This window comes from Megalobrama amblycephala, linkage group LG2 (genome assembly GCF_018812025.1).
Source record: "Megalobrama amblycephala isolate DHTTF-2021 linkage group LG2, ASM1881202v1, whole genome shotgun sequence".
In the NCBI taxonomy this organism is placed as follows: domain Eukaryota; kingdom Metazoa; phylum Chordata; class Actinopteri; order Cypriniformes; family Xenocyprididae; genus Megalobrama; species Megalobrama amblycephala.
Genome location: NC_063045.1, coordinates 49,083,183 through 49,093,263, shown reverse-complemented (window position 1 = coordinate 49,093,263; position 10,081 = coordinate 49,083,183). Strand labels below are relative to the sequence as shown.

At 35.9% G+C, this 10,081-nt stretch overlaps 2 protein-coding genes across 2 annotated transcripts; both read left to right on the top strand.

Moving 5' to 3' along the window:
• Positions 1–2,543: 2,543 nt before the first annotated feature.
• On the top strand, positions 2,544–4,323 carry LOC125262906 (olfactory receptor 51E2-like). Its single transcript, XM_048181749.1, has 2 exons — positions 2,544–2,597; positions 2,791–4,323. Exon 2 carries the CDS (start codon positions 2,818–2,820, stop codon positions 3,814–3,816), a length of 999 nt encoding a protein of 332 aa, XP_048037706.1. The 5' UTR covers positions 2,544–2,597; positions 2,791–2,817; the 3' UTR covers positions 3,817–4,323.
• Positions 4,324–6,330: 2,007 nt separating this feature from the next.
• On the top strand, positions 6,331–8,731 carry LOC125262905 (olfactory receptor 1496-like). Its single transcript, XM_048181748.1, has 2 exons — positions 6,331–6,374; positions 6,581–8,731. The coding sequence occupies exon 2, from the start codon at positions 6,608–6,610 to the stop codon at positions 7,613–7,615; it is 1,008 nt and encodes a 335-aa protein (XP_048037705.1). The 5' UTR covers positions 6,331–6,374; positions 6,581–6,607; the 3' UTR covers positions 7,616–8,731.
• Positions 8,732–10,081: the final 1,350 nt, after the last annotated feature.

The window sequence follows — 10,081 nt, the reverse complement described above, 5'->3', positions numbered from 1 at the left end:
TTTTTAGTTATTTGCGTGGATCCATGTGAATGGGGATAGTTTTGATAATGTTGTCATCTGTACAATGAAAAACCCTCCCTGTTTTTAGTACATCGTTGTTGTGTAAGTGTACCCTTAGTTTTTCTCTTGCTGCTGAAATTGTGTTAGCTGATGATGATTTTTTTGATAATGTAGATGTAATGCAGTTAATTTCAACTTAATAATAGTCTGTTATAGAATGCATTGTGGCATGAAGCATGTTACATTGTTGAGACTTATATTTTGGTGTCTGAGTGAGTCTAACAGGTGTTGCAGGTCAAAATGCTCAGTGCACAATTTAAAATTACTGTCTTGCTATAATTAATAATTATATAATTTGAGTGAATCCTAGTTGTCACCAGCCAGCTATATAATGATTATATCTTTATCAAGTAAACAACATCAGCAGCTTCTCTTTCCACAACAAACACAATCACAGCATCCAAAGTACAAATTACTTTAACAACTCAAGTGTCAAACTGCACAACTAAAGCAAATACTGACCACCATAATGGTGACTGAAATGAAGTCAGTTTAGTCTGTTTAGTCAAAAGTGCTGGTAATGCTGTTTATGGAGTTGTTTAATCCTCCCCTGCTAAGATCTTGAAAGATTTAATTCATGTGAGAAGATTTGGTACTGCACATTTATAAATTCATTGAACTAAGCCAGTGATCTCAAAAACCTTGATTAGCTGGATCAGGTGTGTTTGATTAAGGGTTGGAACAAACCTGTGTAGAGCTGAGGCTCTCAAGGAATTAAGTTTGAGAAAAGGATAAAACTTTATTTTGTTATAAATAAAAGAATTTTACATATAATGCTATTTTGTTTGCACTCTATTTTTTTCATTATTATTTTTAATGTTTTTGAAAGAAGTCTCATAAAGCATGCATTTATTTGATCAAAAATATAGAAAAAACAGTAATATTGTGAAATATTATTAGAGTTTAAAATAATGGTTTTCCTTTATTATATACTTTAAAATGTTATTTCTGTGATGCAAAGCTGAATTTTAATCAGCCATTACTCCAGTCTTCAGTATCATATGATCCTTCAGAAATCATTCTAATATGCTGATTTATTAACAGTGTTGGAAACTTTGCTGCTTAATATTTTTTGGAAACTTTGATACTTTTTTCATGATTCATTGATGAATAAAACTTTAAAAAGAACAAAATTTATTCGAAATAGAAATCTTTTCTAACAATATAAGCATTTACTATCACTTGTTGTCAGTTTAACACATCCTTACTGAATGAAATTATTAAGTTTGCTTTCAGAAAAGAGAGAAAAAAAATCTCATAACAAAACAAAACCGTCAACCATTGAAATCTCATAAAGTAACAAAACTGACCTTCATTTAAATCTCATAATGGAACAAAACCGACCATGTTTGAGATCTTACAAAGGAACAAAACCGACCGTTACTGAAATCTCTTAACGAAATGCAACCAACCGTTGTTGAAATCTCATAACGGAGCAAAGCTGATCGTCCTTGAAATCTTTTAATAGAAAAAAAGAACTTTCATTGAAATCTTGTAACCAAATGAAACCAACACCGAAAACTAACAGTCATTGAAATCTCACAACCAAACGAAACAGTCATTGAGATCTCTTAACTGAACAAAACCTGCTGTCAACTGCAAAATCTCATTAAGAAACAAAGCCGACCGTCATTAAAGTCTTATTAGGAAACAAAACCAAGTGGCACTGAAATCTCATAATGAAAAAAAAAAAAAAAAAAGAGAGAGAGAATTATTTAAATCTTGTAAAGGAGCAAAATCGACTGTCATTGAAATCTTAGAATGGAACAAAACAGATAAAGGAACAAAGGAAAAAAAACCTGCCATCATTGAGATCTCATAAAGAAATAAAACCAACCATCACTGAACTCTCGTAACGAAACAAAATTGACCATCTTTGAAATCTCGTAATGGAAAAAAACGACTTTTACTGAAATCTTGTAATGAAACGAAACAGACCATCATTGAAATCTCATAACAGAACAAAACTGATCGTCATTGAGATCTTGTAATGAAACAAAACTGTCTTTGAAATCTTGTAACAGGAGAAAACCAACCATCATTGAAAACTGACAGTCAATGAAATCTCGCAAACGAACAAATCTGATGTCACTAAATTCTTTTAGGTTTAATTATCTCACTTTATTTAGCTGAGTTTTAGGTGCACAAAGTGTTTATTTGAACAGTGTTTAATTTAAATGAACAAATATTCTGTTTAGTGGAATCAAATGAAAGTTCACATATACTCACATTACTAACACAGTATAAATAATTTGGTTTGAGGCAATTTACAGTGAATGTACTGTTTATTTATTTATTTTTTGTTTACAGATTATCTATGTTTTGAAAGTACTTTTCTGTTTTTTAATAGACATTCTCTGGAAACTATTGCCAGAAAATACAAAGATTTTGCTATATTTTCATAGATTTACTCCTGCCCTCTCTTCTTCAAGTCCATAGGGAGAAGGGATGATCCATGAAAGTCCCAAGCGAGACTGATTTAATATAAATGTGTCTGTTACTCGTAGAATATTGTCATTCTGACAGCTTTGGAGAAGGTAGAGTATAAACCATGTGCTTCCTCTGTTTCTATCTAATGAATTTACCACAAAGACTAAACAGTTTTATTATTAGTTTAATATTATTGTCAAAGAACATTTAAGACTGTTTATTCATTAATGTACTGTGACTGGTAATTAAATCATTATTTGAATATTCTCTGTGCATTTCCATAACAGTTTTTCTTTACAGGTCACAACAAGTCAGACAGCAGCTATCATGAGCTCCATGCAATCAGACTCCACTGCAAATGTGACCTTTGTTCGTCCTGCAACATTTTTCATTAGTGACTTTTCTGATGTCCCACATGCAAAATATTACTATGTGTTCTTATCTTTGGTGTATGTTGTGACTGTTTTAGGGAATTCATTTATCATGTGTACCATTTATTTGGCCCGCAGACTTCACACAGCCAAATACATTGCTGTTTTCCATCTGGCCCTTTCTGATCTGTGTGGAAGCTCGGCTTTGATTCCAAATATCATAGAAATGTTTTTATTTGATCATCAGGAGATTTCATATGAATCGTGCTTAACAAATATGTTTTTTGTGTATCATTTCATGAATCTGCAGTCTTTGACACTACTTGCTTTGGCTTATGACAGACTGGTTGCTATTTGTTTTCCTCTACAATATCATGCCATTGTAACCAAAACAGCCATGTTTTTGATCATAGGCATTATGTGGATTGTGTCTGTAACATTTTTTTCTGTTCTTGTAGGTTTAGTGACTAGAATCTCTTTTTGTAGGTCTAATGTACTTAATAGTTATTTTTGTGACTATGCCCCAATCTGTAGACTAGCTTGTAATGATAATACGATAAATATTTTGATGGGTAAAATTTCTTATGGCCTGCTGATTTGCACACCGCTGATACTGATCGTCATCTCATATTTCTGCATTTCTTTGGCTTTGCTTAAGATTGCTCATGGTGCTGAACGGATCAAAGCCATAAAAACCTGCACCTCACATCTCATGTTGGTGGCAATTTTTTATCTCCCTGTTTTTAGCAATATAATTGCATCTGTAACAACACCTCTGCATCCAAATGTTCAAATAATTAACAATTCCCTGACACAGGCGATACCACCTATGCTGAATCCCATCATATACACTCTAAAGACAGAGGAGGTCATGCAATCCATAAAAGAACTGTACAAACGAAGCACAGTGAACACTACCAGAAAAAGAGAAATGAAATGCAGTAGGCTAAATTAAAAGTAACTACAGGATCTGATCAGTGTGTGAATAAGAAACGAGGTGCATTTTGCCTTCCACAATATTGGCGTTAGTTGACTTTCATTACCTGCCTGAAAGAAAGATTTACTTGTACGTTGATTATAAATATTTGACTGGTTTCATCAACTGTGATCATTTAATAAATAATTTAACAGAGTTGATTGATTCTGTATGTAGATGTTGTAAGTAACACATTGGGTCATAAACAGGCTGTTTAAAGCCTCTGGGCTTAAGAAAGTTGCTTTGTGATTGCTTCCTTTATTCAAAACAATGCAAAAATAATTTCAGTCTAAAATTAAAGCTTTAAAAATATTCACATTTTTTATGCAGTGACTAAGTAACAATATGTCACTTTGCATTACATTTGCTTTCCATATAACAAATGTTTTAAAAAATATATTCTGCATAATGTTTGTTATCCTTATGAACCGAAATCTTCACACTCCTGAAAATATTGTTTGAATGAACAGTCTTGAATATGTAATTTGCTGGCATTTGTTTGAGTTCTGCTAATTGTGACCTTCAGACAGTTTGTAAATTAAATACTGACAGCTTATTATTATTTTTTCCTCGAGATCCCAGACCATGTAATGTGGGTATGCTTTTCTATTTACAAAAATCATTATATTAGGCCTTGTTTATTTATCAAAAGTACTACAGTAAATAACTACAAGCAATTACAAAACCCTATCACATACTCCACAGTATAATGCCAAATAGCAGTGTTCTGCCCACACAGTAAACAACACAATGGCATACACAGACATTCCACCCTGCAAAAACACATTTCAGGAAGGCAGCACCATACCACTCCATGGACAGAAAATATGTTATGAAAGAATATTACTATAATATAATATAATAATGTAATGTAATGAAAGTGCACAACGAAGGCGATACTCAAGGGTCTTTTAATCTAAGAAGCAGAACATTAAACTGTAGAAAAGCATGGAGGAAACATAAGAACACACTGACATCAAACAATGCAAGACAAGAAACAAACAGAAACTGAGGGAACTGCAATTAGGCCTATATTACAATGAGAACAGTAACTGAAATATGACGTAATGAGACATTCTGTAATGAGAAGTTTGTGGGGACTTTAATAGGGGCATTAATTGGAAGCAAATAAAAAAAAGAGAAGCTTTCTGGACAGTGGCACTGTTGCTTTACTCCTGCCCCTTCAGAAACCATAATCAGAAACCATAGTAACAAACAAAGACGATGACATTGGCAGCCAGGGGTACGTTTCCCAAAAGCATCATTAGCCAACTAACATCGCAAGTTCTATCATTACTAACATAGTTCAATGATTTGGTATTTCCCAAAACCACAGTTCAAATGAACATTCGCAAACTTGTGTGGTTGGAACGACAGCTCTCAAGCTGTGGTTAGAAGCATAGCTTCTTGTTTTTATGACATGTGGACTTAAAGGTGCTCTAAGCGATCCTGGGTGGAGTAACTTCCTGTTGACGTTCGAAGTGTTGTCAAACAAAACAGAGGCTAGCTAGACCCTCCCTCCTCCTCCTCCTCCCCCTCCCCTCTGTGCTTCCAGAAACAGTCATGAACGCGCATTTAAAATCATTCTTTTCGTTATTGGCTGGAGCATGTTTATTATGTTTCGTGGTCCAGGCTGCACCAGGTAGTTTTTGTTGCCGTTTTCGGAGCTTGTGGCGACTACAGAGACCGTGTAGCTAGCGGATAGTGAGGAGATGTTTGCTGTATGTGACAAAAAATGTTTTGGCCTAAAAACGCATGACATCGCTTAGAGCACCTTTAATAAATAGTTATCTTGAGCAAGATAAGCAAGCTCACAGTAAGTACAATGTATATCTTTTATTTCGAATATATACAAATGTCATTTACATATTTTAGTTTGTCAAGAGATTTTAAGCACTGTTTTTGAAGAGTGCGCATGTGCGTACGTGCTGTATTATGTAAGAACAAGCCTATTATAACTGAGAAAAATGAGAATTAGTCCTCAGATGCCATGTCCATAATTTATAGCAAAAATCTAGCAAGAATTCGATTTCCAACGGATTAATTTAAAGAAGTTACTACTCCACCACTTGCATTACATCATTTACCAATGTGGCTGAACGACAGGTTTGTGACAAAACTGTTTCGGGAAACAGTCATGACTAGCTAATTGATTTGTTCAACGATGGATCGTATGGTAGTGAACCAGTGAGTTACGTCATTGTACAGGAAATGCAAAATGCACAAACGCAGAACAGTGAAAACTAAACCAAACAGAACATGACATGACCTTGCATTTAGTTTTAAAATCAGTTGTACTTAATTGAAATCTTACATAATTAGGCCTATAATATAATGAAAAGAAAAAAAAAAAAAAAAAGAAAAAAAGAGGAGCTTCCTGGACAGTGGCACTGTTGCTTTACTCCTGCCCCTTCTTGCTCGAGTCTATAGGGAGAAACGTTGCTTTATCAACTAAAGTCCCACGATCAAGACAATGATCTATTATAAATGTGTCTGATAGCTGGCAGAATAATGAGACTCTGGCAGCTTAGTAAAAGGTTGAGTTTAAACCATGTTTTTTTCTCTTTTCTCTCTAATCCTTTTACTACAATGAGCAATTACTTTTTTAATATTAGTTCAACTGGGTTATATCAAAAAACATCTAAACATTTTTGTCTATAAATGCACTGTGAATGGGAAATGAAATCATTATATGAATATTCTGTGTTATTGAGTGTATTTCTATAACAATTCTTCATCACAGGTCACAAAAAGCCAGACAACAGCTATCATGAGCTCCACGCAGTCAAACTCCTCTGCAAATGTGACCTTTGTTCGTCCTGCAACATTTTTCATCAATTCTAATATTCCACATGCAAAATACTACTATGTGTTCTTGTCTTTGGTGTATGTTGTGACTGTTTTAGGGAATTCATTTATCATGTATATCATTTATTTGGCCCGCAGACTTCACACAGCTAAATACATGGCTGTTTTCCATCTGGCCCTTGCTGATCTGTGTGTAAGCTCGGCTTTGATTCCAAAAGTAATAGACACATTTTTATTTGAGCACCATGACATTTCATATGAAGCATGCTTGGAAAATTCATTTTTTGTATATCATTTCATGAACGTGGAGTCTTTGACACTACTTGTCTTGGCTTATGACAGACTGGTTGCAATTTGTTTTCCTCTACATTATCATGCCATTGTAACAAGAAAAACAATGTTTCTGATCATAGGTGTAATGTGGATTTTTTCTGTGACACAGTTTTCTGTACTTACAGCTTTGGTGAATAGACTCTCTTTTTGTATATCGAATGTGATTGATAGTTATTTTTGTGATCATGGCATCATCTATAGACTAGCTTGTAATGATAATTCTATAAATATTCTGATGGTAAAAATTAATTTTGGTCTCCTGATTTGCACACCGCTGATACTGATCTTCATCTCATATTTCTGCATTGCTCTGGCTTTGCTTAAGATTGCTCATGGTGCTGAACGGATCAAAGCCATGAAAACCTGCACCTCACATCTCATGTTGGTGGTAATCAGTTATATCCCAATTTTATGCAATCATATTGCATCCTTTACAACACCTATCCATCCAAACACCCGGTTCATTAACAATTCCCTGACGCAGACAATACCACCTATGCTGAATCCCATCATATACACTCTAAAGTCAGACGAGGTCATGCAATCAATAAAAGAACTGTATAAACGAAACAAGGTGAACACTACAAAAAGAATGAAATGTAGTAGGAGAAATTCAAAACAAAAATTACAGGTTTGAACCTAATCATCTGTGATCATTCAACAAATATCTATTTTAACAGAGTTGACTGATTTTGTATGTTTGATTTTGTAACAGAAACTGTGTTGTAAACAGGCCAAATATGTTTAAAACCTCAGCAGAGCTGCTTTGTGATTGCTTCCTTTGTTTGATAACAACATATAAAAAATTTCAGATTTAGAATTTATTCTGCATCATGTTTGTTATCCTGATGAACAAACATATTCACATTTCAGAATATATTGATGTCTTGAATGAATCTTTAGCTGGCATTTGTTTGAGCTCTGATGACTGTGACCCACAGACAGTTTCTGAATTAAATATCCAGGGATTGACTTTTTTTTTTGTTTGTTTTTTGAGAGTGATCCTAGAAGTTGTAATGGAAGCATGTGTTTCAGGGAACTAAATTATTATCTTAGACTTTGTTTATTTAACAAAACAAAAGCAAAAAACCCAAAAAACACTATACAGAAACCCAGAATACAGTATACATGGTAAAACACAATAACATACCAGACGGAATGCAACAACTAATTGATAATGAAAAGTCTTGATTACACTTGTCTGTGCACTGTGCATGAAGAAAGTCCATGAGTAACATCAATTTACAGCAGTTACATTGGTTCTATGGTACATTTATGGAATGTGTGATCACGGCTCTCTCCCCTCTAAAATGAGTGGAGCTGATCATGTTTAATTCAGGAAGTCTCAAGTTTAACCATGACAGATTCCTGCTTATCAAACACCCAGAATCCCCTTCTTAGGAAATGGAGTGGGCTTTATTGTCACATGGTCCCACCTTTTGCAGGGGGAATCTCCCAGCCTGTAATTTACTTTCCCGCTGAATTTGAGCCAAGAGTTTTCTGTCTTTGAGCGTTCTCAGGAAACACTCAGGCTGATGGCTGTGGCCTTAGCAGTGTGCCAACTGGGACTGATTGATGTTCTCACCCAGCACGGACGGCACCCCTTGGAAAACCCTTTGAAGTGTGTTTATAAGACTTGTGAAATAGTTGTCAAATTCATGAGTTCACACTTACATATAATTAAGTAGAGTAAAGGTTATGCATATTTGGTGTGCTGTCCGGGGGTGGGGGCACTTGTTGTTAATTGAGTTGATTAACTAAATGTGCCTGTGTTGCCTCCGATGGGAGCAGCTCACAGCGCCGACCGGACGGGCCCTACTGGCTGATGAACGAGGAGCAGGCATAATTTGGAACGTCAGATCAGGAGGGTTCTTGCTGCTTCTTGAGAGGAGCAGCTCGTGGCATCAGACGGGTGAGCCCTACTGGCCGATGAATCAGGAGCAGCGTGATTTAAGCCGCCTGACTAGGTGGGCCTGTGTTGCCTCTGATGGGAGCAGCTAACAGCGCTGGGCTGACAGACCCTACTGGTCAACGAACGCTACCAATCGATGGACGGGGAGCAGCATGGTTCAAAAAGACAGACAGAGAGGGCCCATGTAGCCTTCAACGGGAGCAGCTCACGTCGGGCGAGTGGGTCCTATCGGGTGATGGCAGGGTGAAGGAATTTGGAACACCCGGCCAGGAGAGCTCTTGCAGCATCTGACGGGAGTTCAGTACTCACGGCATTGGACAGGTAAGCCTCGCCGGATGGTAGGGATGTCCCGATCAGGTTTTTTTGCCCTCGAGTCCGAGTCCGAGTCCGAGTCATTTGACTTTGAGTATCTGCCGATACCGAGTCCCGATCCGATACTTCTATAATACATCAAAAAAAGAATAAAGAAGAGCGAAAAAAAAACAAACAGATCCAGGACGTTCCTTATTTTTTATTTAATTACAAACAGAGCACTTCTGTGAGGTAGCTTGAACAATCAAGTAATAAATAACATAAATTGTTCACTTCACTTCACTTTAGTGCAACAGTAAATATAAAAAAGGCTAATATAAAAACAAATATATTTGGTTTGATTTGGGTATGCTGCAGTCTGTGTAATAACTAAAATAATGTTTATATATATATATCATATTTTCTGGCTAGTTTACTTTAGTTTTTATAATACACCATACTTTAACCCAAACTGAATAATAAAAAACAAGTTTAAATAGGTAAATCTTCTATTATTATTTTTGATTCTTAATTTTCTTTTCTGTCATACTCAAATTCTTGTTAAAACACATTAGACATGCGTATTGTGTGCATTTTGAACACTTTTTGTGTGAAATTATATTTATTTTGTCCATCAAAAGTGTGCTTTCACTTTAATTACGCGTCAGCAGCGCAGCGTGTGTCTCAATCAGCTCCCTAGTTCAGTAGTCAGGGCACTGATCAGGGTATCAGCCACATTCACTTTCATTATATACTGATTCATGACCTAGGGAGCTAGGGAGCTGATTGAGACACAGGGATAGACTTGGTGCCGAGACGATCGCGGCACTGCTGCTTACGCGACGCTCCTGCCTGACGCTTTACGAGCTGCTCCTGCTGCCTGTGTGAATGCATCCGTTG